Here is a 25,702-nt window from a genome sequence, read left to right on the forward strand (position 1 = left end):
CTCCCTGTCTTCGCCGCCGTCGCTCTCTGCCTTATGGTATCCACCCTCGACCAAATCATGGTCGCTATAGCCATTCCCACCATTCAAAGCGACTTCAACGCCGGCGCCCTCTCTTCGTGGATACCGACAGTCTACTTTCTGGCTTCAACGAGCGTGCAGCCACTCTATGGTCGCTTCAGCGACATCTTCGGTCGCCGAGCCATGATTTGCTTTGCGCTGACAGTGCTCCTCATAGGAGACTTCGGATCGGGATTTGCAAAGTCGATAGAAGAGCTTATCGCATTCCGCGCAGTTGCAGGACTCGGAGGAGGGGGGATCTTAACGTTGGCGCAGACCGTGATGTCCGACGTGGTTAGCCTGCGAGAGCGGTACGTCGCTTACCTCATAACGCGATATGAACGCCTGCTAATCGCTAGATGTTCACGTCCGCTTCCTCCATTCAGCGGGAAGTACCAAAGCATAATAGGGGTTGTAATGCTCCTCGGGTATGGATTTAGTCCTCCGATCGCTGGAGTACTAGTTCAGCGCGCGACATGGCGGGTATGAAGCTCAGACCTATCATCCGAGCACACTCGCTGACCAATTTCATAGTGGTGCTTTTGGCTAAATCTCCCGATTATTGTGGTTGCCTTTGTCCTCACCTCGCTATATGCACCTACAAAACGAGTGTCGGAAGGCCTGAAGAGGTGAGAATGAGTTTTGGGATAGGCAAGAATGGTGACTCTGATCGAGCGTTGTAGTCAGCTGCGGAGCATCGACTACTTGGGATCCATACTCTCCCTACTCGGTTCTGTTTCATTAACTCTCTCTTTGATATGGGTATGCTCTATTCATGCGACTATGCAAATCGCTTCCCACAAACTTTACAGGGAGGGACAATGTTCTCCTGGACTTCACCTGTAGTCCTGTCTCTTCTTCCCGTTGGTGTTATCTTCCTGGTCCTATTCCTCGTATGGGAGTGGTATGGCCCAGCAATTCCTATCGTACCCGGTGAGCCAGCCATGCCATCGGATCTGCGCCCGTGGAACTCATACACCCACCTAGTGCGCATCTTCAGAAGCGCTACACTCGTAGGAGTCTGTATCGTGATGTTCATCAGGTACTTCACGCGTTTCCAGATAGTTTCCTCGACTGACTCAGAGGCAGTGGGTTTGTTGGCCAGTCATCAACCTACTATCTCGCACAATACTTCCAAATCGCGATTGGGTTCTCGCCCACCCGCTCATCTCTATTTGCTTTACCCTCATTGCTAGGGGACACGCTTGCCAACGTCTTATCGGTGGGTGAGGGGTGCTGGTAGCGTGAGTTTCTTGCTCATGGACTGTATAGGGCTTCATTGTCACTCGATTCGGGCGTTACAAGGTGGGTGTCTTAGAAAGCACGCGCTCCTTCGAACACTGATATTCGACCTTACAAGGCTCTTATATACGTCGCCCTCATGATATGGGCTGTCGCGCAAGGAATTTTAACCCTCGTTACTGCGTCGACGCCAAATGTTGTGGCCGTACTCGCCGTGCTAGTCTTCCTGACTGGTTGGGGAGGGGGTCAGGTTCGGGTGTAGCTTGAGTTCCGAGATTCATCACTAACGGCCATGGTAGATGCTACAACCAACAGTTATCGCCGCTCAAGCTAGCGTAGACCAGGAAGATATGAGTGTGGTCACCGCTGTACATAATGTGCGTACTCCAATTGAAGTACAGTTTCGATGAATAGCTCATGATATCGCATGACTAGTATGCATCGCAACTAGGAGGAACTATTGCTCTTGCTGCAGGATCAAGCGCAGTGTAAGCGCTCTTCATCCGTTCTCCCTACGACTGAGTCAATAACAGCTTGTGAATCAAAGTAACAATGGTTTTCACGCAGCCTTGGCCTCCCTCAATCTCAAGTCGACAGCCGTTGCATCCATCATAGCAAACCCGGCTCTCCTAAGCCCTGGCTCGTCGGCGCGCTCATCTTTCCTTGAACAGCTAGGGATTACATCCATCGAGGCGGACCATGCTATCGCGAGCGGGTACGGAAGGCTCTTCATCATCAACGCTGCATGTTCGGCCTTTGCTGCTATCGTGGGCTTGCTCGTGATTCAGGACATTGATCTCGGGCCACGTGGGGCCGACCGAGCCGGTGACTTCGGATCTGACCTAGCGGGACAGGAGAAAAGTGGAGACGAGCAAGGGCGCGTTGTCCCTAAGAGCCGTCGTGAAGTGGGATCCACGGAAGTCGTAGGTGGTGACGTCGATCGACGAGCGACAGAGTGATACAAAGTGACTGGCTATATATACATTGGGACGACCTTCACAACACTACTATCAGGTCTAATTCTCTGATTCAACTTCTGTAACATAAGAGATACACACTTTATATACACTCTAAAGGGAGCTCGGCGAGTCTCGGACAGAGATGTCATCGGCGACGCGTGGCATCCACGTTCTGTCAACTTTCCCCAGAAGGGGAGGAACAGCGCCCGAATATCTCCGTCGACGCCGTGATGGCCCTTGAAGCTTTGAAGAAACGTGCACTGATAAACCTCTGGAGTCAAACAGAAGTATATCGCAGCCAACAAGATGCATAATGGTGCAGGGAATTGGCTTTAGGGCCGGATGATTCTGTTTGGCTAACCCTTAACAATAAGGGTCTGAACCTACCATAGATCACCGAAGACAAGTCATAGCTGCAGATGCGTTTCAAGACATAGCTGGATGCTTGTCAGGCTCAGCCCTGCTCAGCCATCATTGAGATATTAATCATTAACAGGACAACATCACATCATCGGGTGACATGTTTCCCCGATAGTGCGGGAATAACCCTGGTATGCGCTGGCATCGGTAGCAGGACCGACTTCCTTCTCCCCTTCCTCTCGCCACTTCTTCGTGCACGACGCGACATCAAAGATCAAGCTGCTTCGTATAGCGCGTTGAGGCGAGATGGAGAATAGCTTGAGAGGTCTGTTTCAGTTGTCGAGTGGTCTGCAAACCGCGAATGTGCGTCCACCCATTCCTTAGTCTTTGACGAGTGTATATTGATGAATTGACATGCGAACGCAGTATTTCAATGGTACGCTCCAGTGTCTTTTTAGCGCTCACTGGATGACTGACGAACGTGCTTAGTCTCGATCGCAGCCCTTTTTGTACGATACTGTTCTCACTTCCGCACACCACACCGTAGCTAAGAGCTGTGTATCCGCACGCAGTTGTTTGACTATCTCCTGACATTTGCTGATGAGGTGAGCACTCGTATGGTCTCCGCACACAATGTCTTACTCCAGCGGTGTTGAGCAGATCACGTTCATCTGGAGGACAAACGGGTGGGCTCTGGGCAAAGTCCTTTATGTCTTCGCTCGCTATACACCATTTGTCTCGTTACCTTTGGCACTAGCGAGTGAGTCGGAAGATTGTGTTATTCATAGGCATCATTTCTCATAGGTCCCGTAGGTCAATTCATCCATCCCTCCGACCTGCAGGTGTGTTGCATCCCTTAATGCGCATCAACCATACCTTAACCCTGCTATCCCAGGTGTGCACATCGCTTCTTTTTGTGGTAAATGGTGGGTCTCGGTCGCGTCAATGAAACACGTAATCGTATTGACGATCAGTTCAGCGCTTCAAGCATTTGAAATCACGGTCTCACAATGTACGGTGAGCCTTTCGACTTCAGCTCACATCTCTCACTTCCATTGGTCTTTAAGGCCTATTTGCCCTGAGAAACTACGCAATGTGGCAGAAGCATAGGATCATGGCCGCAATCGCCCTCTTCCTTTTGGTGGTGAGCGTTCACCTTGAGTTCCTTTTTTGTGTATATGTGGACCATCTTTGTTTCAGTCGGCACTTACGGTCGTCATCACAATCCTCGTCAAGTTCTTGCCCTCGATAACTTGTACGTTCTCCCACATGAGAAAACCTTCTCGTCCAGCTGAGCGCTGATCATTTCACAGTCGCGTCATCACCAATCCCGAGTATAATCGGTTGCTTCAAAACAGGCGCCGATTCAGCGGTCTTTGGCGCGTATATTGTAATCATTGTGTCAGAATCAGGTGCGCGTTTAATTTCCTGTATAGCGTATGTTGCTTGAACGCTAACTCACGGCGCGCGTAGGAATGCTGATCTCAATATCTATGTGGTTGATAAAGAATCGCACACAGTTCCGAAGTCGAATGCTCGACATTGTCATGCGCGATGGCATCCTCTACTGCGTTTGCATGCTTCGTGAGTGCTACACTCCATGTACTCGTCCTATGACAAAGCTCTCACGATCCGTCTGCTGCGCCGAAAACTCAGTCTTCTCGATTCTGAACGTGGCTGTGATATTCTCGTTCCCCGTGAGCTCTCCTATCTCTGCTCATCCTCTCGTCTCACCATTATCACGCTAGGAGAGCTACTCACACATGCTCACGACATACCAATCTGTATTCCACACGATCCTCGCCTCACGGCTACAACTGCATCTTTGCAAGACCCATGGCCGCAGCCTCTCGCGCCACGACGTCCTCACCTCCTACTTGGAAACCGACCCAGATGACCCAATGATGCTGACGAGAGAATTGGCAGAATGGTCCGAACACATCCAGCTGGAGTCGTTCCGCAAATCAGCAGGCTCCGTGATCCTGCAACTTGCGCCGTATCCAAACCGATCGATGCCTGTGTTTCCTGATTGATTGAGGGTGTTTAGCATTTTATGTATTACCCTGTATCGCATATTCTTGTAATCTATGACGTTTGTTTTGTAAGCACAGTCAGTGGTGCGCCTTTGCTGCTCCTTTGCGGAGGAAACAGAGCTCGCTTCCATGCTAAAGTATGAGTATTCTAAAGGATGGTATAATGTCACGAGTGAATCTTTCGACACACATGAGTCTGTCTGAGCGCAGTGATAACAGCACTTCCCTTTGGCTAGTCCCATAGCTGTCCGTTGAGTTGAGAAGTTGAGGTCGGCGTAGAGGGAAGTTCGTTGCGTATATGGGTCCCGATCGACATATCAAGAGGAATTGTAGTAAGCTCGAGCGCCGAGAAGTTATGATGACCAGTCGGAGTAACTCGTAGAGCGTTTTGCCATCGCCTTTCACGGTGGGCACACGGAGAGACGCCATAATTGAGGGTGGCAAGAAGAGAGTTGACATATACTATTTGGGCCACCGTTTATGAGAATTAGATTCAATGCAAGGATGGAAGGCAAGGGCGACGTACAGCGATTAAGGACGACATACATACTCACATACCACTGCTGCAGCGAGCTAAACAGGAGAAGCACGACGGTAATGACCGAGCATACACTAATTGATGAAGACGGTATTTATCAGGCGTTTACGAAGCTACGAAAACGGAAAGCATACGAGGTGAGAAGACCAGTATTCAGAGCGAGAACAATGAATACATTGATAGCGTCGTCTGTGGACCGTATTCCAAGCTTTGATCGTTGAAGAGTCGCGCAGAGGAAGGACGTCACGATGATATCGTTCACTGTCAGGCACGCGAGTGGAGTGTATACGAGCCACTACATGGTCGGCGGCACCATCGGTCAGTCCCTGAACCACGGGGTGTTTTGTGGTCACGTTGACGTACGGGTGTAACTTGAGTCCAAGTGCTTTGGTTGGAGCTAGAACGCCCAAGTAAGCTACGTGCTTAGTAGCGCCAAAGTCAGACACGCACCTTAAGGCAGTCCATACTAGTTGGCAACATTATTGAAATAACGGTGAGTACTTGGTGGAAAACGAGATTCTGCGTCATGACTCACAGCAACCTACACCCCAGCCGAAAAGCGTCACCAACACCATCACGACCGCGAAGATCAAGCGAAGGTTGCTTTTGCTTACTAGGGTTCGAGGGCAATTGTATCAGCTTACGGCGTAATTAGTAAGAGGATGCGTCACTCACAAGCCCATATGCGTTTCAACCATACGCTAAAAGCCCGAATCAGCCTCTAGACTGTTGTAATGACACGTTGCAAGACCCACTAATGGACGAGAGCCGCTACTGCAAGCTAGTGTGTTGTCGTGAGTTTGAGGTCAACCCAAGCACAACTTTACCTACTGTGCATGGTACCATGCCCTTTACAGAACGAATATAAGTTTGGTCTAGTAACATACGCGCTTATATCATTCCATGTCACCGTACTCACATAGAAGGTCATTTCAGGCATGCTCAGCCTAGCGGGATTGTGGTGCGAGCTTACGACATAGTCGTAATAGCCGCGCGTAAAGAAGCAAAGGTGGAGCGTTTCAAGGACCCTTGAGACCAAGCAGGGGTGTGCAGAGTCAGAGCGGGAGGCAAAACAGTCGATGAGCAGGGGTTGGCGTACCCACCACAGAAAAGACACAATGAACTTGAGCTCAAGCTTTCCCCCCCTCAGACGGTATTTCATGAAGTAGTAGCATTGTGAGCAGACGACGCCGTAAAGCCTGCGATGAAAAAACGAGTTGGTTGTTTCTGGAACTTTTCACCAGGGATACAGACACGCACCATGTCGAGAAGACGCAGCCAAAGAAAAGACCCCCCAGCGTAGAGCTGATGTCGACGCTAGGTGAGTCAGCAGTGGACTCAGAGTAGAAGTCCATGGGCGAGGCTATGCTTGGTGCATAGAACGACAGAGAGGGACGGGCAGATAACATCCCCACTATATTTAAATGGCTGTGGTACGTGTGAAGACGAGGGTGAGTTAAGTTGACATGAGCCGTCGGCGCTTGGTCGGCTTCGGAAGATATCGATCGCATTCAGTTGCACGCGATTACGCACGTTACGCTTAAGGTTGGGAAGCCACGTTCGAGCATGCTGATTCTTCTAGTGTTCGAAGCTGAGTTGCCTCACGTAAAGCTTAAGGTCTCAAGATCTCGGGGCAGATGCTCACAACTCTCCAGCGACTAGCTCTACACGCGTCGCGGATCAAGCGAAGATCGCACCACGAGTCTAAATCAAGGGCATAGTACCCAACATTGCAAGCCTACGTGTCATCGAGAAAGTGTCGCGTTCACACTTGAGTTTGGTAGTCAAGTGCAGTGTATATAAAGAAGTCCATGCAAGAGCAAGCGTTCCCAACGTTGGACATAATTTCACCTACGAATTGGTGCTATACAACCGAGTGAAGCCCTCATCTTTCTGCGTTGCCCACGTCCCAGCTACGGCTGAATTTTGCACCCGGTCGGGCGGGGAGGTCAATACAGACGTGGACCCCACCGGCTCGCTCAGCGAGAGGTCCAAGGCGATAGTCGTGAGCTCAAGCGGTGAGGTGCCGGAGTCTGTTGCTATAGCGTGTCTGATCCGTCTGAATCGGCCAGCGGTGTGGGATGTCGGAGATATGCCGTAATTGAGCATCGCGAGGAGAGAATTGGCGTAAACTATCGGTGAGTGGGCTCTCAGCGTACATCACACCAGAAGGGAGAGGGTAGATGGACGTACGACGGGTGATGACAATGTATAGACTAATATACCATTCCTGGAGTGGGGTAATCAAGACAAGAACGACGACTACGACGGACAGGATGCTTTTATATCGTCAGACATGGAACGTGTGAAAGAGAAATTCAGATACGAACGATATTAGAAGGCCGGTGTTCAGTGAGAGCGCAATGAGCCCGTTTATAATACTATCGGTCGAGCGAATACCACTTTTGGATCGCTGCAGCTTTACACAAAAAAACGTGGCAGCAATGATATCGTTAGCGGTTGAGCACACAAGCGGAGTTATAACCGTCCACTGTGATGATGGTAAGCCTAAGCACGGAAACTAACTCTGCAAAAGAGATAAATAGATACATACCGCTTCGAGTTTCATCCAAGTGCTGGTTTTCGCGCTATTGCAAAGATTTAGTAAGATATTGAGAGAAAGCCAGTAACATACTATTTGTCGGCCAACACTTGAAAAACCTTCAGCATCATAAGATACTGACATCGAAAGAAGGCACTCACAGGCACCCACAGCCCAGCTGGAGAGTGTCAAAGCTATCTGCAAGACACAGAACACTTGACACATTGAAATACACGGGCGATGAGCAACGTACCATGCAGCCCGCCAGGAAAAGACGTAATCTACTCTTGCTCACTGAAGTGCGTTTAACCCATATGAGGCGGCAGCAAATTTTTTATCACTCACGGTTCCAGATACGTCTCATCCACACACTCAACATCGGGTGAGCAGCGCTTGTTCGACGAGAATTACTGAAACGTACTATTGCACTAACGAGGCGATGACGAGCTGTTTTCTACAATGAGGCCGGGACGTAGAGAGAAAAGTGGAGAGCGCACGGATGTTACCATCATTCCCTATGGACAGAGCACCAAATGTTATAGTACTCGAGTGAGAAGAGGATACGCAGAACCAGTATTAATGTTACACTTACGGAGAGTGGCCACTGGGGTTCGGCTAGTTTCGCAGGATTGCCATGTGCGGCGACGAGGTAAGCGTACAATGCGATCGTATAAAGTACAAAGTGGAACGTCTCCAGCGCCCTTGAAAATAGATCGACAAAAAGAGTTCAGTGGCTGCAGTCCCCAGGGGGACTAGGGAAAAAAGCATGGAGGCCACTCACCACACGGCAATCACGATCAGCTTCAGCTCAAGCTTCCCTCCGCACAGACTATACTTCATAAAGTAGCGACATTGCGAACATGCGATTCCATAAAGCCTATGTTAAGAATGAAGTCAGACGGGCGAGCGGGTAGGGACGCCCCAACACGAGATGTACGCATAAGGCCATCACGCACCACATTGCGGCTATATAACCGTAGAAGAGCGCCCCCACCGACGATGTCACGTCGACTTGGCTGGGTCCATCATTCGCGTCAACGTCAACCATGGACGGCAACGACCCGGAGAGAAGAAAGGTGAGGTGAATGTGAACGTCGAGGGGAGGGGAACGGCCATATGTCAACGCTACTCGCTGTCTCGCTCGAGCGGAACGTGATTTGGCGATCCTGGATTTGATGTCGAGATGCTCATTTGTCTTGATCAAAATATATACTTTTAGGGGATTCGGAATCAAATTTTATTTCGGGAGCAATAACGCTTGGGTGGCTTTTGGCAATGTTTGTATGTTTTGACACGCGTTTACTCATGTAGGATCAGGCAGTGTCCACTGAATTTCGACCTTCATCAACGCCGTCTGTCTATCTGAGACACGCTTGAAGGAAAAGAAGAGATAGGGAATAGTAGTACGGTAAATCTCTCGTTCGTGAAATCACTCAGTATTGGATAACTCGAAATTGTGACTGCCCATCCCCCTCAAGCTTTCCTCTAAATTTGATTAGATCATAAAGGGTCCAGTAGAAAGGATATATATAGACGCAGACCTCATAAATCTTTGCTCGCATGTGAAAACTGCCGATCACTCTCTTCCTTCTCCGGAGGTCCTCTGTCAATGTTCGGTGTCATGAGCACGGTCATGTCGGAAGCATTTTGTGAAAGTTCATAGGGAATGGTTGTGAGTTCGAAGGCATAGTCGTTGGATGGAGGTGCAAGTTGACTATTTTTCCGACGTCGGTGTTTATGATGCGAAGGAGACACACGGTAGTTCAGAAGAGCGAGGAGGGAGTTGGTGTATACTGTGATAACGAAGTCGCATAGGTTAGCGTTGAGCAATTGTAAGGGAAAGAAACGCCAAGAATAGAAGCATAAAATTACGGCGGGCGATGATAATATACATGCTAACGTACCACTGCTGGATTGTGCTTAGGATAAACAGAACAATTATTGCAACAGAACAGATACTACAGCGCCGTCAGCACGAGCCGAGCCGAAAGGTGAAATTCAGCCGACGTACCAGGTAAGAAGACCCGTATTGAGTGTAAAAGCGATGAACACGTTGATGATGCCATCCGTTGACCGAACGCTCATTTTAGCCCGCTGGAGAGTCGCATAGAGGATAAAGGTCATAACAATGTCGTTTACCGCCATGCATACTAGCGGTGTGACTGCGAAAAACTTGATGCATGAACTGACAGTTAGCTTTCTGAAGCTCGTGGATGACAATGAGATAAAGGCCCTCGTCTACTGAGTCTGACTTGAACCAGGTAGTTTCGTTGAAGCTAGTCGTATATCCCAAGTTGTAAGTCTCGGAACATTCAGTGGATCCGGGATACGCACCTGATAACTGTCCACGCTGTGTGAGTGCGACTCTACTTCAGTCCGTAAAGTCAACATGGTGTAAATGTGCTCGCCGATACCAACACTAAGGCCGAAAGTGGATAATAAGGTCTGCACAGCACCCTATGAGCATGAAGATACAGTTTTTCAATGTATCAATGACGCACCATGAACCCTGCGATAAACAGGCTGGATAGACTTTTGCTTACTGTGGTGTGTAAAGTATCATAGGTACCCTGCATGAGTGCATGTATATGAAGCTGGGTGACCTCACTCACATGACCATATGCGCTTCGTCCATACACTGACATACGCTTAACAATAGGATTACCAATCACCGACAGGTATAGCTTACTATTGCACTAAACATGCGATGCAATTCTTTGGCGCATGGTTAGCTGAACGCTCAGGCTGAACTGTGATAAACTCGAACATACAGACGGAAGAACGAGGCACTAAATAACGTTAGAGGCCACGTGAAATGTCTTGCGATTCCTACCACAAGTCTACACTTACGAATAACTCCCACTGTGGATGAGAAAGCTTATCGGGGTTCCGGTGGGAATTGACCACGTAGCCACGGTATCCTTGCAGGAAGAAACACAGATGAAGAGTCTCCAGGAGCCTGAAGAAAGATGATACGACATTGATCATATGTCGGCTTCGAAAGTCGTGAACAAGGCTGTGTATGGATAGTCTCACCAAAGAGCAGTCACAACAACCTTCAACTCCAGCTTCCCTTCGTAAATCCGGCACTTCATGAAATAATAGCATTGTGAGGTAGCAACGCCATAGAGCCTGTTACAGGGACGCGATCAGAAATTCTCAGCTTCAAGCTTAGGATTGCTGAGATTCCAACGCACCATAACAAGAATACGCAGCCATAGAACAGTGCACCCATGGTTGAGGAAAGATAGATTTCAGGAGATGCATCAGCGGCAGCCATTGAGGGACTAGTAAGCCGAGGGTATGGAGGGAGAGGTCAAACGCTGTCTGGGCCGACAGGCTTAGTGCCAGGTGAGGTGGGGCCTTTGCCTACGCATCGCTCGTGCTCGCTTGGCCGTATCAGGTCCTTTGCCTGAGGGAAGTCGGTGCTAGAGCTGAGTACTGATGGGTTAATTGTTACTGATGGGGGTAGAACGCCCGAAAGTAGCGATGACCCCGGATGACTCGGAAACGCGTTGATTGTACATCTGGAAAGCACACCTCGCCATTTAGCAGCCCCAGACTGCATGTCCAGGATAAGGTACTTCGGAGATTACAAAAAAGTCGGAACATCTTTCATCGTCATTGAGGGGACGATACGCTCGAGAGAATATGACATACCAACCTTCAGCTTGGATGGATCAGTTTTCGCCAGAAAATACCAGAGGAAAGATCGAATTTTCCACAAAGAAGAGTGCCAGGTGTGAAAAACTTCGTATGCTGAAGCTAAGGTCGATAATGTGTTTTGGTGTGACGAACAGCGTGAGAGTTTCGCACCGCCACTGATATGCCACCATTCGCAGTGAACTTACGGTTTACTTTCGTCGTTATGTTGCCCTGTCGAGTCTCCTATGCTTTCTCGTGAAGAACTGGTCTATGGCGCCGCTCAAGGCGCAGATACTCGCAGAAAAACAACCCCTCACGTAGTGTCCTCCTCTGGATGACCTGTTGATTGCGTTTAATGTCCTCCCCATGTGGTCCACGACTCGGAGTTGTTGTACGCAAGGATGAAAGGTGAGTTGAGCTCGGGTCAGGTAGCGTTCTGACAAATTCTAAATGAAATGTGCCTTAATCCACGTTCTGATTAAAATCAGGTAGCTATATGGCCCCATAGCCACATGTGCAACTTGCAGTTGACAAGCCATAGTTTGCTATACCCCGTGTATGAGCCGAGCCGTTTCTAGGTGCCTTTCACAGCTTTTTACGTCGATCTGAGTTTGATACACGTTGAATAGGGTTGTCCACTGCCCACTGAAGTGTATTTGACGTATGACCTTCACCTGGGCGCTTGATCATGGTCGGAAGCTATCTCATACAAGGACCATTCTAAGTGCACCGGATTGCTACTCCGAACGCTTATATTGATAACGCACTCAGTCTAATTTGGCGTAGGATTACCCCATTTCACGTCAAGAGAGCATAGCCAAGAACGTCTACCCCGTCGCTACTTGACTCTGGAGTGTTATGGCAGCGCAATGATGAGGTCATCTTACGTCTGTGACTAACCCCGACGTGAGATCCCTGATCAAAAATGAGGACATCGTGTGTTGCGTGGCTTGCCACCGCACCAGTTGTCTTGGAGTTGCGCACGGTTATTTCACCTCTCGATGTGGGCTGGTTCGAGGAAGGTATAGTAGTTCGCCATCCGGTTCGACATTCGAGTTGGAAGAAACTACTCCGCTGAGTCGCGGAATCTCAAGGCATGTCCACGGGCACGGTCATCGGCCACGTTTACCCAACTGTATTTAGACGTCTTCCGCCGATCTCAACTTTGAAGTATTAAACGCAATTATGCTTTACGACGGCGTGATTTTCTCTCGCTTTCGCAGCCAGCCTTTTGTCTTGAGGCTAAGCCTGGGTATGTTCTCGGAGTAATACATTTTGCCCTCGAGTCTTCTTCCACGTGGCTGGGATGACTCGGGAACCTGCCTCTCCCTTGGGTCCTTCTCTGGCTGCGCTGTCTAGTTGACGCCCATTAAAAGCCTCGTTGAGGCTATAAAACGAACGATTTCATGGTCATAGCCCGGAGATGAAGGCAAGATAAGTCTCGAGGTAAGTTTCCGAGGATTTGCTCAAGAATCGTTTTGTTGGGTGTGGGTAAGCTTGTATCATCTCCATAGTTGTTCCTGAGAGTTCTTTAAAAGCTAAAATGCCCGTGTGCTCTGTGAATATTGGAGTCCACTGTTCGATATCTTGTCAACCGGGTCTTGATCAAGCTTAGAGCTGAGTTTAGGGGCTAAATGACCATATGCAGCGACCCGGAAGCAATTCGATATCCCCTTGCCAGTGTCGCACAACGTCTCCCACCAAACAGCCCAATATCGCCTCTACTCACCGAACATGCCGCCCGCATCGACCTCGTCAACCCGCGCGCTTAACGCAATCCTGCCTCTTGTAGCAGCGGGCCAGCCCTACGAGGCACATCAGAAGGCGCGCACGTTCGCCGCGCGCTACGTCAAGTCGGGCCAGCACGCTACTGCGATCGATGTGCTCTTCCAGTCCGCGCGCGAGCTGTTCAAGATCGGGCAGCAGGGGTCAGGCACAGACCTCACGGTGTTCTTGCTGGACACCTATGAGACGGGACAGGTGGGCGTGGATGATGAGTCGAGGGGTGCGTTTTGCGCTTGCTTAAGCCGACAGATGAAGGGGGCTGAACGTGGGGTTTCGATCGTTGAAAGGAAGACTCACGCAGTTGATTGCGCTCACTGGATCGTCTGGATCGTGGAGGAAACAAGTCATTGATCGGTCGATAGCGTGCGTATCCTTCCACTTGGGAATATCGACTGCTCACAATATCTTAGATGGTCTGCAAAGGCAGGCCCATGTCCAGCAGGTGACCAGGACTTGCAACACTATGCTGGAGAAGTGTTGTACAAAGGTGCGAACCAGAAGTCTGCTCAACCGACGTTACACTTGGCTCAAATGAACACAAGATGGCATATTCGACGAGGCTGAACCACACCTTCTCGCTTCTGGCAAACGCGATAGCGCCAGACTGCTCGCCGAGATGTTCGTCCAATGGTCTGCAGACAGCGACGCATCCGTCGCCGGCGCGTTCGCCCTGCGCGGCACGATCCCGTACGCTGACCATCTCTCCCCCGCAAATCGCGTCCTTTAGAACTCTCGCTGACCGATACGCTGCTCAGATACCTCCAAAACGGCAACATCCTCGCTGCACGCACGTTCATCACTACCTTTGTCTCTGCCGTCCTCGCCGCGCGCCCTAGTCTAGTTTCCAAGCTACAGTCCGAATCTCTCAGTGTGCCCGCAGATGACGACACGAGCGAGGTGCGCTTCTGCGCCGACCCGCTGCTCAACTTCTGCCAGCTCGCCGTGCTCGCGTGCCAACGCGCAGACGGCGAGCGATCCCGCGCTGCGCGGGAGAACTGGGTCAAGCTGTGCGGGACGTATCAGAGCCGCGGGGGCGTGCTGGCCAGCGGGGACGTGAGGGTGGTAAGCTGCTATTTTCTCTCCTTTTGATCCTCGGCTCTGACCGATGTAACTTTTGACTTCCGGTCCCGGGTGATGCGGTGTAGGCTCTGAACGAGATTGCGCAGCTTTACTTTGGTATCGCCGCTCCTCGCTCGCAGTCGGAGAACCCGCTCGGCGCGATGCTTTCCTCGATGCTTGGTGGCGGTCCACCAGGAGGAGGGGCTCCCCAGCGCCGGATGCTTGCACCCGTCCGAGGACGGCTGGATGCACCTGGACTTGACTGATTTGCACATACGTTTTTGGAGCTCGCATTTTGAGTATACATGCTTTTCTCGGTCTTACAAGAGGGTTTTGCTTTCGGCGCATTGATGTCATGTAATGGAGCTTTGTATCACGAGAATGATTAAGGAAGTTTTCAACATTTTACGAGCTTCTCGAACAAACTCCATGTGCCTTTTTGTCTCTCTTACGGCTGTTAGTTGAGCGACCGTGAGGCGTCTGTTAGCTCGGGCTCTTCGGGCTGCCTGGAACTAAGGCTGAGTAAGCCTGGTGGCAATATACAGCCTTGCGCGTCCCGTCAGGAAGCTTCTCGAGCTCTCCATCCACTTTGCCGATGCCCATGAATGACGCGGAAGAAGATGGCCGCGCCGAAACTTGAAATAACACGGGAACCCAACCAACTTCCATTACCCGAGCCATGCGGGGCAACATAATGCCTCGGTACCGACAAGCGACGGCCTTTTGGACTGTTGCATTTCTATTCTAATAGATCTACTTATAGAGCATTCTCCGGAGATGGTGGCCGTCTACGTTTACCTTCAGAATTTGCATTCTCGAGCTGTCCAGTGTATGTAGGGCGCCCCGACTCGGAACGCCTCTCTTGATCCGCGTTGTTTACGGCCCTGACAAAGGCATTGTGCAAAAGGAGCGATGAGATTACCAATTGCTGAAACATATCATGAACTTCCGAAAAAAACGAATCAGCCTGAACAACAAAGCCTGAGCCTGAGTGCGCTAAATGTACAGCTGACACCACTTGAAACAATACTGAACTGTCCAGCCAGTGATGACAACTACGGATTGAGACCTGAGCGCTCCCCGTGCGCTCGGCCATCCTGCTCGCACGCGCGCATCTAAATCAGCTAGACAGTCTCCACATACGCATATCAAGTTTGTCGATGCGCTCGGATCATTCGTCAAAACCCACTTAGCGTGCATACTCGCGGGACGCTAACGCTCTCCACGGAGTGGATAGACAATCGCAAGCTCAATAGGTTTCCAGAAGTCTCACTGCACACGTAGCACATGCAGGACCTCCGACGGAAGCGACTGTATCGCGTTACGAACGGGAAAACCGACACCGACACGCAGGGCCACAGGTACGTAAATCGCCGAGGAGAAGACATCAATATGCACTTGTTGGGATGTCCGAGTAGCTGGAATGTCGACCGCGAGGGTATGGTGCGGCGTCGGTCCGCGCGAACGTCGTATTGGGGCTACCCCACCAATGGGCAGCCAAGGGGTGCTAAATTGCGTAAACGCGCATCTATATCCGCAAACGCGAACGTTGCAATTGAAAACTGCTCGTTCATTCGCTGTCAGATGACAAGGTAGCTCCGGTGACACTCGACGAGCGAATGGTGGTGTTCCAATATGAGGCCGTGTTTCCAATAGAATGAACGACCGAAGAAGAGATCAATTAACTAGGGAGGTAGAGTCTACATGGCGCGCGATGCATCGGCAGGAAGGGTAGACAGTTGGGTAGCTAGAATACATCGACGGCTGAGCTAGCAAGGAGCAGTGGCAAACCGAGGCATGACACAAAGATCTGCGCACACCTGGGAGGAAGAACGTGTCAGCGGCTCGCTCGTGTGGAGGACTGGCTTGTACTAAGGACAGTACCTGATGAACAAGTACAACTCCGAGCTCCCCATGGGCAGGCACGCCTTCCACCTCTCCATTTCCCCCCACAACCGGTATCCCAGTCACCAAACGCGACGAACGTTGGTAGCATTGACGCGTGTGGGGGGTCGCGTGATGGTAAATAATTACTGGTTGATCGACTGGACGCTGGGGTTGCGCTTCGGACCCGTGGGGAGTGGCGTCCCCGACTGGGAGGTGACGGGCGTGGTGCTGCTCATGTCTCCGTTGATGATGTCCTGGATGGAAACTTCGAGCGCGTCGACGCGCTGAGACATCTGCATCACTGTGGCGTGACGAACGATACCAGCGCACCGCGGACGGCGGCGAGAGAGAAAATGGGGCTATGTCAGCTATCTGTGTTCGCGTCCGCGGTACGGGGGAGGGCTAGGGAGGGGGTAGTGGGTGCGGCAAGTGAGGCGAGGTACGCACTGCGGTCAAGGATCTGCGTGGACATGTCGTCGAACTTGGTTTCCAGCTGCTCTAGCAGAGTTTCGACCTAGTCAGAGGTCCGATACGTGTTACGGATCATGGGGGTGGCACGACGGCGTCGCATCGGTGTTTGACCATTGGTTCGGAAGAAAGATATCGACAAAAAGCGATCATGAAGGTACCAAAATCCTTGTCAGAATGGATCGACGTGTATCGCGAGAGGATTGGTGGTACTTACGAACGCAGTAAGTTCGTGTGGACTGGATATCTCATTAGGAATAGCAGCAGTTGGCTGTCTCGTAGGCGTCCTTGTTCCCGAGGGATCCGAGCCGTTTGTCGTAGCCTTGGAAGGTGTCGCGTTCGTGTTGGATGGCACTTTGAGAGGAAGGGCAGAGCCAGAGGACATGGTGCAACGAACGAGCTGGGCGGTAGAGGAGAGGGTTCGGAAACGGGTTCGGCTGCCACGTTCAGAAGCCTCCGGACATCTCACACCGGGATTACTTGGTTAGGTAATTGTCCTGGGATCCGGTCCGACCAGTTTCCGCAGATGGATAGAGTCATCCCTGACATACCGCATTCTCCATTCTGCGTTCATTTGCCAGACACCACTTTCTTCTCCGAGAATCACCTGCAAAGTTGTCTGCAGACTGTATTCCTGTCATGTGGTAAGTGGCGCACACAGCGTACACTTTTTTGTCCATCGAGATAAGCTTTGCTGTCAATGAGCCAGATAGTCTGAAGTTTACCTGATTTTCAGGCCCCGTTCGCTATTGTTCTCTCCAAATCCAGCTTGCCCAGTGATCGTGCAATATATCGCAGCAGGCTCATCATCGGACAACTAGTTCACCATCAGCGATTTGGGTCGATGTGCTGATGATGGTCTTGTCCCACCAAGCGTAGATGAGACTGAAACATGCTGGACTTATTGTGTTGTCAATGTAGCCAATCTTGCGTGGACGGTTCAACATATGATTACTGTTTCCGAAATCTTCACCCCAAGATTCGAGCATGATTAGTCCGTATGGGCTTTGCATGTTCCTGATGGCAAGTGCTCAACGCTCTTGTACGCTCTTGTTTTCTTAGCAACGCGTTCTCGAGCTTACTCGGAGACTCGACAGCTATGTCGAACATCCCTGACGATACCTAGTCCCCTCTAAGCCATGTGGCAAAGGGCTATCTGAGCCGACTGAATGGGCCCTTGTACTTTGCTTGAATGATTGACGCAGCCTCACTCAGGCGTCGGTTGGCTCGGTGAAGGACGTTTGACATATCCTGAAGGAACATACGGTGACCCTTGGAGAGACGGAAGCATACGTGTGGGCGGAGCGGAAGAAGATGGCTCGGCTGTCGGCCTGTCGTCGGACCGTCGCGGAGCTGGCGAGAGTTGCCTGATGTGGGGTGCTTCCTTTTGTTCTACGCGAACCGGGACCAACCGAGACAAACACGTCCATGGTCGAGTCGTCATCAAGGCGCCCATTTGTGGGGACAATAAAGCGGTCCAATGGGCGAGACGAACCGGCTCTTCTCGTCTTGCCTTCCCCGTTCACCGCCCGCAGGGTCGTATGCTCGCATATTGTGCTCCCCTGCCTTGCGTGCGTCTTTCCGGACATGTCGCACGCTTCTATCGGTATATCATGTCGCGAACTTTGCCAGCTCGATCATCTGTCTATTGGCTCGCTAAAAGGTGAACAGGTTTCCGGTCCGTGTACCCACAATATCAACCCAATTGTGCGTCCGAGGCGACGTCAAACGCTTTGACGCTTTGACCTTGTCTGCGCCACCAAAAAGCGCTTGAACATAGTTGGCCAAGTCTCACTCTTCGAGCTGATCAATGTGTAGATCAAAGTAGCCCACCCCCAACCTCAATCCAACCCTTTCGCGTCACCCAAAGGCGGTGTGGCCGGAGCTGATTTCAATTGTCCGTATTCAAGTGCGTACACACGGCCCTTGCGGCTAATTATTGGGCGCGGCGGCGCCTGTTGTGTCATTTTGACTTTCACCAGATCCACAATGTCAAAGCCAGATCTCTGGCACTTGCCGCGCCCTGCGAGCCACGTTCTTTCGCCGGACACTCGTTCCTGCGCTCTTCTCTTCACTCAAAATTATTTTTCAAGTGGCCGTCCGAGCAATGGCCGATTGCTCATCACCAACCCGTCCCACATATATAAAAGCATCGTGTTTTCCGAGGAAGGCTTCTCCTTGGGTACTACTCGACCTCGGTCCGCGTCTCATCATACGTCCTTCGCTCCTTGAGGACATTGTCCATATTCTTCGCATACATCACACATCCTATCCTTCGCGTTCCATCCCTCGTCATTAAAATGTCCCCAACGGCCACCTTCACCACGACTTCCTCGGAAGAGAACGCGCCTACGAAGTTCATCCTTCCCGACCTCGTATCCGACTGCACCTACCCTCTCCTCCTCAACGACAACTGCGAGCCCGTCGCCCGCGCCTCGGAGCAGTGGCTCATCGCTGGCGCGCGCCTGCAGGAGCCGCGCCGCACCAAGTTCATGGGCCTCCTCGCCGGCGAGCTTACTGCTGCTTGCTACCCGCACGCCGACGCGTCCCACCTGCGCGTGTGTGTCGACTTCATGAACTGGCTGTTCAACATGGACGACTGGCTCGACGACTTCGATGTCGACGATACCTGGGGCATGCGTCACTGCTGCCTCGGCGCCTTCCGCGACCCTGTCGGGTTCGAGACGGACAAGCTCGGCGGTTTGATGTCCAAGTCGTGCGTCACATTCTTCTCTTGCGTCATTGCTTCACGTTCAGTCACTGACTTGGCGGTTTTTCGCTTGCAGGTTCTTTAGCCGCTTCAGGCAGGACGGCGGTCCGGGCTGCACGGAGCGCTTCATCCACACGATGGACCTTTTCTTCATTGCTGTCGCGCAGCAGGCCGGTGATCGTGCTAACGGCATCACCCCTGACCTCGAGTCATACATCACTGTCCGCCGGGACACGTCCGGCTGCAAGCCGTGCTTCGCGCTTATCGAGTACGCCGCCGGCATCGACCTCCCCGACCATGTCATCTACCACCCGACGCTCGCTGCCATGGAGGAGGCGACGAACGACCTCGTCACCTGGTCGAACGTAAGTTTTCCATTACCCATCGCTCACTATCAGAATGGCTGACGCTGGCGCGACAGGACATCTTCTCCTACAACAAGGAGCAGGTCACCGACGACACGCACAACATGATCCCCGTGCTCATGCGCGAGCGCGGGCTCGACCTGCAGGGCGCCGTCGACTTCGTGGGGCGCCTGTGCAAGGGCACAATCGAGCGCTTCGAGACGGAGCGCGCGCGCCTCCCCTCGTGGGGCCCCGAGCTCGACGCGCAGGTCCAGACGTACATCGAGGGCCTGCAGAACTGGATCGTCGGCTCGCTCCACTGGAGCTTCGACTCGCACCGCTACTTCGGCAAGGACGGGCACGCGGTCAAGAAGCACCGCATCGTGAAGCTGCTGCCCAAGCGCGTGCCCCAGCAGGCGTAGCTGGTCGCTCGCCTGTCTCCCGTCTATTTCGTTCATCTGGATACACTACTTTCTTGACTCCGTGCGCTTAATCCTTTCTCCGCCTCCCCTTCTTGCATACATAACTGTGTCATAGCCCATACCATAGACGCACCCCATAATTCTGTGCTGTATCTTCTCCATATATGGTATGACCCCCCCTAGGCCACTATGCTATGCCCCGCATGCGACTCCCACATGCCACCCTCACGATTTCCCTCCCCTTCGCTCTTACTCCTAGCGCGCGCTTTGTATTTTTACGATCTCATGTCTCACACACCATCTATTATCTTTTTATTCATTTCTTGGTATCGATATTGATATTCGTATCTTATCACTTAGTAGTTATGTTTGATGCCTAGCATATCTACGTTATTTCGCTTTCTCTTAGTGGTCGAACAGGTCATTCATCAGCTAGATCTTGGAATGGATTCGTCGTTTTATTGTGACTCGTCTCAGCGTGAAAGCCATCAATCATCATCGGTATAATTACATTGTCGCCACAGCTTCAGTGGCCTCTCGACTACGCCGGAGGCTCTCCGCAATGATCGATCACGTAGTTCTTCACCCGCTGCTGTTCCTGTCCTCCGACGCCCTCCAGCTGCTCGGGCATCAACCCTTCAAGATTCGTCTGTGGACGTATCAGAATCCAGCACGTTGGGAAAAGACACCCAAGAATTGAGCAAGGGGTGGTCAGGAACCCGCGGACGAGCGAGTCTCAATGAAAGCACATACCCTCGAGCGATCGGCGCCTGCTTCGATCAGCTGGACCGCCGCTGCGGCATGTCCCGACTCCATAGCGAGGTGCAGCGGCGTGTTGCCTGGGAGGAATCAAGAGTGAGTCCAAGGATAGAACAGATCGGTCAGTGAGATACGGGTGGTCGCCGTATGGCCCTCGGGGCGATGAAGAGTGTTGTGAAGGAAATGGGAGAAAATGCGTGGTGGGTTAAATATATTCGCTCATGCGAGCATGTGCATTCCCTCCGCAGCGCCAGGTACGTATGGTCGGAAATCAGGAAGACGATGATGTCGATGATGAAACGGGGGGCCGAGCAATAATTAAGAACGTACCTAAGCGATCGCCGGTGTTCAGCCTCGGCTTGATGCCCTCTCTAGGCTCCAGGAGGAGTGCGATGAAGCCTGTGGAGCCTGTGGAGCCAGTTGTGGCCGCACGATGTCTGAGATTCGTCGCGGTTGGAGGTTGAACGATCGGGCCGAGATAAGATAGAAAGGTAATGAGATATTACAGAGTAAGGAAGAACGTTTCGTCAGCACACGAACGTAGCGGTATGGTCTGGGAAACGAAAAGACAAAAGCGCGGAGAAAGAGCCATATACGTACAATGGAAGTTGGTTTGCCTTGTCCCGCGCGTTGATCTATGCAAATGAAACAACGGAACGAGGTGAGATGAGATGAATGTATGTATGTGCGAGACGAAACGAGCGCTTGACGGTTCTTTTTGTTTTACGCACATCTGCACCGCGTTCTATTAAGAATCTGCCGATCTATGCGGGAAAATTGTTAGAGAGATGAACGCGGGCGGTTGAAAAGACAATAAAGCGCACATCTATTCTGGATTTGGAGGCTGCGTAGTGTCTGATGAGGAAGAACGGAGGCTATGTGTTAGCAGCTTCCTCAACACCTTTTGGTTTTCATAGAAAATATACGGATCCAACTGGTAAAGACTCACAAAGGGGTTAGACCTTTGTCGGTAGTCTTGCGTACGTCAGCGCCGGATCCAACGAGCTCGCGGACGGTCTCTTCGTGTCCCGCGCTGACTTTGAGTTTTAAGAGTGCGATGAGGTCGTAGTCTCATGAGGTTTGATGGAATGTACGCACCTGCGATATGGAGTGCAGTCCATGCGCTTCCATCAACCTTGTTCACATCCGCTCCTTGGTCCACAAGGTATCGAACGATGTCGGCCGAACCGCTGGACGCTGCCCAATGCAGCGGAGTTCGCTCGTCCTGGAATCGTGGAATTTAGATGTCGGACTGTAAGGAAGCTCGTTGATCCCCACTAACATCATCAACTGAGTTGACAAGCTTCGGGTTGGCAGACACGAGCGAGCGGAGCAATGACAGCTGATCTACGCTTCCGGTCAGCTGAAGGTTCCTAGAGGCACTCTATCACGTACTGTGCTGTGCCGCGGAATGTACTGTCATAGACATGTTAGCGTCAATTAGGATGCTTAGCAGTGACTGTCGACAGAAGCTTTGAAGGAGAAGGAAGAGACGCGAATGACGCGTTCAATAACCCCTAACCTTGTTTTCAGTCCAGAGTACGCGGCCTCCCAAAATAGGAGAACCCCTGTCCCAACATCTATCGAGTGAGCCAATCTCGTGGCAAGCCTCCTCACTGCAAGCAACTCTTAATAGTAGCAGCAGTGTTACTTGAAGTTTATCTTAAAAATTAAGGTGAACGGGTTTCAGTAACTAGTTCCTCATTATTTAATAATTTTATCAAAGACAGGGCTGTTTAGCTGCGAAAAACAGGCGCGTTCCTTTCCTGTTTCATAAAAGTTTAAATAATGAGGAACTAATTATCGATACAAGACATGCCGTGCTCCGCTACGGCACAGTTGAACGCTGATGGGAAAGGACCTGAACAATTAGAACATGTCTAATCAATCTTCTCGCACGGGCGGCTAGTCACACCAGAAAAAAAAAACAGTAGAACTGCCACTGCTGCCCGAGCCTAAGCGCAAATGGTACATTGGACGCGTAGACATGTGGACTAAGATACATGGCGAGAGTGATTAGGTACGGACATATGAAATAAACCGTAGCTTGTAATGGTACGATGCCGGCAGCCGGAGGGTGGGTACTCGAATCTGGCCGAACGCGGGGATGAGTGAATCACCCCGACATAAGGAATAAGGAATCTGAATGTGGGCTTACCTGGCAGAGTGCGGGGAAGGAGCGAATGGCGTCCTCCCCATGCTCTGCCTGCATACAAATATCCGTATATCGTCGCGCTGGGATTGGTCTAGACAAAATAGGAGACCGATCGGATGACACTAGCCTAACGGTGTGGCACGATCCGCCGCAGACAATCGAACGGGTATTCGCCCCGCAGCCCAGAGGACTGCGAGGCCCACGGCAGGCGCGTCCTTACGGGACGTTCGCGCGTTCTTAGCGAGAATGCGGGCGCAGGAGGTTGCTCGCAGGCGCGCACAGCGAGTGCGCTGGCGTCGTGCGAGCTGGTCTCTCGCTGGCGGATCGCGGGTGGCACGCGCTTGGGCAGGTGCGACTCATTAGACTAGGTAAACATAGTTTAAACTCGAGAAAAGTGGAAAACGTGAGCAGCGTACGTACGGGATTGCGCTAACAGGATCCAAGGTTGCATCATGGAAGTGGCTGCAGACGTACATGGAGACGATGACAGAGAGAGAGAGAGTTGGGGCTACAAAGCCCTCGAGTGCACCAAGGCGGGCCATAAGCCTTCAGCCCGTGCATGGGCGGCGGCTGCTGTCGCCGATACAGCCTGCTGGTAGGTTGCTAGCGCCTGCGGACGTCACGGGGTTGCTGATGCCTGCCAGCCAGGCGGGTGCCAGTGAGGCGTGAGTCAACAGTGCTTGACCTGTGACCTTGCAGTGAAGTTAGTGGATGAAAAGCGGGAGACGTGAGCAGCGTACGGGTTTGCGGCAGCAGGATCCATGGTGCGAAATTGGGGAGGAGAGGAGGGGGGAAGAAAGGACGCCGGTAACAACCCATGGCCAGCGCTAGCCTATTATCATGACGGGAGATTAGACCATAAAGGGATAGATAGACGCCGAGATCCATCTCCTTCAAGAGGGCAAACATGAACATCGCCAAGCCAGGATAAATATTGAAGATACGGGTAACCTGTTCACCTTGATCTTTAAAATAAAGCTTAAATAACAATGCCACTATTATTGAGAAATGTTTGCAGTGCCTTGAGATCGACCTTGCGTTGTGCCTGCGTGTTCTTCATCTACATGCGCCTCCCGGACCTTTTGTTCAGGAGCTGGTCTATGTGTCCCTCCCATGATCTCTGCCTACCGTCAGGACCAGCCCACAACAATCATCTGCAGCTAAGAAAATAAACATTGTGCTCTGCCCATGGACATCAGAGATGGCGATGGGGGCGGTGGGTGAGATTCGCCTTTTATGAGTTCATATTTCCATCCCTCGCGACGTCCCACCCTCCTCCCACTATCTTCATAGTAGTATGGGCGACTCTCATCCTCTGGACTTCTGTCCAGAAGCCGTTTTGACCATCTGCTGCAACACCCGGGAGAGATGTCAAGCTGTCGTCTTTCTATGCTACCAGGCACCCTCTCTCTGAGCTGTCACGCCACCGCCATATTTCTCTGTAGTCTCTCCAACCCCTTCACTACATACTTTATCGCTGTATGTTTCAAGCATTGCTGCCACCTCCCTTGTAAACGCCTGCTGGAAGGCTCCTATGAAACATCCTCCACACCACTTCACAACGTCAGCATCATATCGCTAGAGAAGCTTCCTTCTGACATCGACACTTTCTTTGTATTGCATCCCACTGCAACTACTATCACAGCTGCAGTATACAGCACCCCCTTCAACATACTCGGTTCGCTCTATGCAAGTCCCCGACAAGCAAATTCGTTCGATGATACCACACGCGTCTCCGCTCATCAAGTCCACAGCCTCGTGTCTCTTCTCAGCGAGCGCTATTCAAAGGCCCCATATTCTCGCTATCAGGATCCCACATGGTTAGCCCTAGTTGGTTTCCGTTCGTTTCAGCAGGTGTTCAAGCTAGAAGATTGCACCACCGCCGCTCGGTACCCCACACGGTTCCTGACCATAAAAATCCTTTTGGATGCTGAGGAGGTGGATGAAGTCTGTGGAAAGTTTTCGCGAGGAGAACAACACCATGTAGATAAATTAGTAAGTCAGCTTGCAATTCGATGTGGTTACAGGAGTGTTGAAACGAGTTACGAGCACAATGAAGAACCCGCCTTCCCACAGAGTCCTCAGAAGGTTCGGGTAGGATAAGTGGTGAAACGGTGTTGACTCCATCTGATGCAAACGGCTTGCTCTTAATGTGCGTTTGGGATTGGCTTGGTAGATTGCGATAAGGTTCGACTCAAGTGTAGACCTCAGTCCCTCTATGGTTGGTAACTTCAAGGAGAACTTACTGAGAGCTTAGCTATATTCCCATGTAACGAACTTGCCTCATCCCTTGGCTTCGGTGGACAAGCCAACTTGGGTCCCGGTCTGGATAGAAAATGAACCGGCACAAAGTACTTAGTAATTTAGGGTTCCCCCGCATGTTGTCTCGCATTAGCAGGCCATGCCTTTGACGATAGGTGATAAGCGGCCCAGCCTAATGAATTGGTATTACAAAGATAAAGAGATATTAAAGTGTAAGGAGTGCACCGTACGCGTATAAGCACCTCGCTGACAATATCGACCTTCTTCAGTCGAGATAGATATTGCTACTAGTACTCGAGTAGTGTTATTGACGGTGTAGGCGTGTGGCGAAAACATGTCAAGAAGCACAGGACGGTATTATCCGCAGGATGCGTTGAATATACTGATGGATTCGACAGGTTCGTGGGCGGACGTCGACTTGATCGACGATTGGAGTCATTTGGGCCCGTCCTCAACACGTCCTAGTTGCTTCATC

The 25,702-nt window shown here is 51.4% G+C and overlaps 9 protein-coding genes across 9 annotated transcripts; 4 read left to right on the forward strand and 5 right to left on the reverse strand.

The window, feature by feature from the left end:
* CONPUDRAFT_99094 (uncharacterized protein) lies at positions 1 to 2,338 on the forward strand. The gene is made up of 12 exons (XM_007767366.1): positions 1 to 368; positions 444 to 540; positions 592 to 686; positions 741 to 819; positions 870 to 990; positions 1,045 to 1,099; positions 1,147 to 1,279; positions 1,330 to 1,362; positions 1,418 to 1,549; positions 1,599 to 1,676; positions 1,735 to 1,787; positions 1,847 to 2,338. The coding sequence occupies exons 1-12, from the start codon at positions 34 to 36 to the stop codon at positions 2,256 to 2,258; spliced, it is 1,623 nt and encodes a 540-aa protein (XP_007765556.1). The 5' UTR covers positions 1 to 33; the 3' UTR covers positions 2,259 to 2,338.
* Positions 2,339 to 3,251: 913 nt separating this feature from the next.
* Positions 3,252 to 4,068, forward strand: CONPUDRAFT_70581 (uncharacterized protein; the record flags this gene model as incomplete). Its single annotated transcript, XM_007767178.1, has 7 exons — positions 3,252 to 3,378; positions 3,432 to 3,460; positions 3,514 to 3,544; positions 3,686 to 3,762; positions 3,819 to 3,873; positions 3,932 to 4,030; positions 4,055 to 4,068. The coding sequence occupies 7 exons, from the start codon at positions 3,252 to 3,254 to the stop codon at positions 4,066 to 4,068; spliced, it is 432 nt and encodes a 143-aa protein (XP_007765368.1).
* Positions 4,069 to 4,508: 440 nt separating this feature from the next.
* Positions 4,509 to 6,593, reverse strand: CONPUDRAFT_135409 (uncharacterized protein). The gene is made up of 12 exons (XM_007767367.1): positions 6,450 to 6,593; positions 6,293 to 6,388; positions 6,109 to 6,217; positions 6,021 to 6,038; positions 5,945 to 5,970; positions 5,865 to 5,890; positions 5,725 to 5,802; positions 5,640 to 5,655; positions 5,553 to 5,586; positions 5,324 to 5,484; positions 5,178 to 5,263; positions 4,509 to 5,113 (listed from the first exon to the last, which is right to left on the reverse strand). The coding sequence occupies exons 1-12, from the start codon at positions 6,542 to 6,544 to the stop codon at positions 4,884 to 4,886; spliced, it is 975 nt and encodes a 324-aa protein (XP_007765557.1). The 5' UTR covers positions 6,545 to 6,593; the 3' UTR covers positions 4,509 to 4,883.
* A 2,680-nt stretch (positions 6,594 to 9,273) lies between these two features.
* On the reverse strand, positions 9,274 to 11,253 carry CONPUDRAFT_142260 (uncharacterized protein; the record flags this gene model as incomplete). The annotated part of the gene is made up of 11 exons (XM_007767368.1): positions 10,929 to 11,253; positions 10,768 to 10,863; positions 10,582 to 10,690; positions 10,344 to 10,427; positions 10,233 to 10,301; positions 10,066 to 10,188; positions 9,922 to 10,033; positions 9,743 to 9,893; positions 9,636 to 9,689; positions 9,489 to 9,524; positions 9,274 to 9,445 (listed from the first exon to the last, which is right to left on the reverse strand). Exons 1-11 carry the CDS (start codon positions 11,009 to 11,011, stop codon positions 9,274 to 9,276), a joined length of 1,089 nt encoding a protein of 362 aa, XP_007765558.1. The 5' UTR covers positions 11,012 to 11,253.
* A 1,837-nt stretch (positions 11,254 to 13,090) lies between these two features.
* Positions 13,091 to 14,620, forward strand: CONPUDRAFT_118906 (cytoplasmic protein). The gene is made up of 6 exons (XM_007767369.1): positions 13,091 to 13,381; positions 13,449 to 13,524; positions 13,572 to 13,648; positions 13,704 to 13,848; positions 13,917 to 14,223; positions 14,307 to 14,620. Exons 1-6 carry the CDS (start codon positions 13,111 to 13,113, stop codon positions 14,484 to 14,486), a joined length of 1,056 nt encoding a protein of 351 aa, XP_007765559.1. The 5' UTR covers positions 13,091 to 13,110; the 3' UTR covers positions 14,487 to 14,620.
* A 1,630-nt stretch (positions 14,621 to 16,250) lies between these two features.
* On the reverse strand, positions 16,251 to 16,960 carry CONPUDRAFT_51277 (uncharacterized protein; the record flags this gene model as incomplete). The annotated part of the gene is made up of 3 exons (XM_007767157.1): positions 16,251 to 16,408; positions 16,555 to 16,621; positions 16,793 to 16,960. The coding sequence occupies 3 exons, from the start codon at positions 16,958 to 16,960 to the stop codon at positions 16,251 to 16,253; spliced, it is 393 nt and encodes a 130-aa protein (XP_007765347.1).
* A 1,858-nt stretch (positions 16,961 to 18,818) lies between these two features.
* CONPUDRAFT_118913 (terpene synthase) lies at positions 18,819 to 20,338 on the forward strand. Its single transcript, XM_007767370.1, has 3 exons — positions 18,819 to 19,291; positions 19,362 to 19,650; positions 19,707 to 20,338. Exons 1-3 carry the CDS (start codon positions 18,876 to 18,878, stop codon positions 20,049 to 20,051), a joined length of 1,050 nt encoding a protein of 349 aa, XP_007765560.1. The 5' UTR covers positions 18,819 to 18,875; the 3' UTR covers positions 20,052 to 20,338.
* A 254-nt stretch (positions 20,339 to 20,592) lies between these two features.
* On the reverse strand, positions 20,593 to 21,845 carry CONPUDRAFT_50450 (ankyrin; the record flags this gene model as incomplete). The annotated part of the gene is given in 6 exon segments (XM_007767107.1): positions 20,593 to 20,700; positions 20,805 to 20,890; positions 21,141 to 21,247; positions 21,411 to 21,445; positions 21,464 to 21,524; positions 21,760 to 21,845. Coding segments are annotated over 6 exon segments (483 nt in total), but the record flags the coding sequence as incomplete, so codon positions are not given.
* Positions 21,846 to 22,813: 968 nt separating this feature from the next.
* Positions 22,814 to 23,726, reverse strand: CONPUDRAFT_80279 (uncharacterized protein). Its single transcript, XM_007767264.1, has 3 exons — positions 23,706 to 23,726; positions 23,386 to 23,657; positions 22,814 to 23,329 (listed from the first exon to the last, which is right to left on the reverse strand). Exons 2-3 carry the CDS (start codon positions 23,505 to 23,507, stop codon positions 23,203 to 23,205), a joined length of 249 nt encoding a protein of 82 aa, XP_007765454.1. The 5' UTR covers positions 23,508 to 23,657; positions 23,706 to 23,726; the 3' UTR covers positions 22,814 to 23,202.
* Between the last annotated feature and the right edge of the window lie 1,976 nt (positions 23,727 to 25,702).

Source organism: Coniophora puteana (genome assembly GCF_000271625.1).
Source record: "Coniophora puteana RWD-64-598 SS2 unplaced genomic scaffold CONPUscaffold_3, whole genome shotgun sequence".
Taxonomy (NCBI): Eukaryota; Fungi; Basidiomycota; class Agaricomycetes; order Boletales; family Coniophoraceae; genus Coniophora; species Coniophora puteana.

Coding starts and splice junctions, on each gene's coding strand:
- CONPUDRAFT_99094 (XM_007767366.1), top strand. CDS start 34: ATGGTATCCACCCTCGACCAAATCATGGTCGCTATAGCCATTCCCACC. Junction 1,550..1,598: donor CTGGTTGGGGAGGGGGTCAG/GTTCGGGTGTAG, acceptor CGGCCATGGTAG/ATGCTACAACCAACAGTTAT. Junction 1,788..1,846: donor GCTGCAGGATCAAGCGCAGT/GTAAGCGCTCTT, acceptor TGTGAATCAAAG/TAACAATGGTTTTCACGCAG.
- CONPUDRAFT_135409 (XM_007767367.1), bottom strand. CDS start 6,544: ATGGACTTCTACTCTGAGTCCACTGCTGACTCACCTAGCGTCGACATC. Junction 6,218..6,292: donor TTCATTGTGTCTTTTCTGTG/GTGGGTACGCCA, acceptor CTTGGTCTCAAG/GGTCCTTGAAACGCTCCACC. Junction 5,114..5,177: donor GTATGTCGTCCTTAATCGCT/GTACGTCGCCCT, acceptor TGGCCCAAATAG/TATATGTCAACTCTCTTCTT.
- CONPUDRAFT_118906 (XM_007767369.1), top strand. CDS start 13,111: ATGCCGCCCGCATCGACCTCGTCAACCCGCGCGCTTAACGCAATCCTG. Junction 13,525..13,571: donor GTCATTGATCGGTCGATAGC/GTGCGTATCCTT, acceptor ACAATATCTTAG/ATGGTCTGCAAAGGCAGGCC. Junction 14,224..14,306: donor CCAGCGGGGACGTGAGGGTG/GTAAGCTGCTAT, acceptor GATGCGGTGTAG/GCTCTGAACGAGATTGCGCA.
- CONPUDRAFT_118913 (XM_007767370.1), top strand. CDS start 18,876: ATGTCCCCAACGGCCACCTTCACCACGACTTCCTCGGAAGAGAACGCG. Junction 19,292..19,361: donor GGCGGTTTGATGTCCAAGTC/GTGCGTCACATT, acceptor TTTCGCTTGCAG/GTTCTTTAGCCGCTTCAGGC. Junction 19,651..19,706: donor ACCTCGTCACCTGGTCGAAC/GTAAGTTTTCCA, acceptor CTGGCGCGACAG/GACATCTTCTCCTACAACAA.
- CONPUDRAFT_80279 (XM_007767264.1), bottom strand. CDS start 23,507: ATGGCCCGCCTTGGTGCACTCGAGGGCTTTGTAGCCCCAACTCTCTCT. Junction 23,330..23,385: donor GATCCTGTTAGCGCAATCCC/GTACGTACGCTG, acceptor ATGTTTACCTAG/TCTAATGAGTCGCACCTGCC.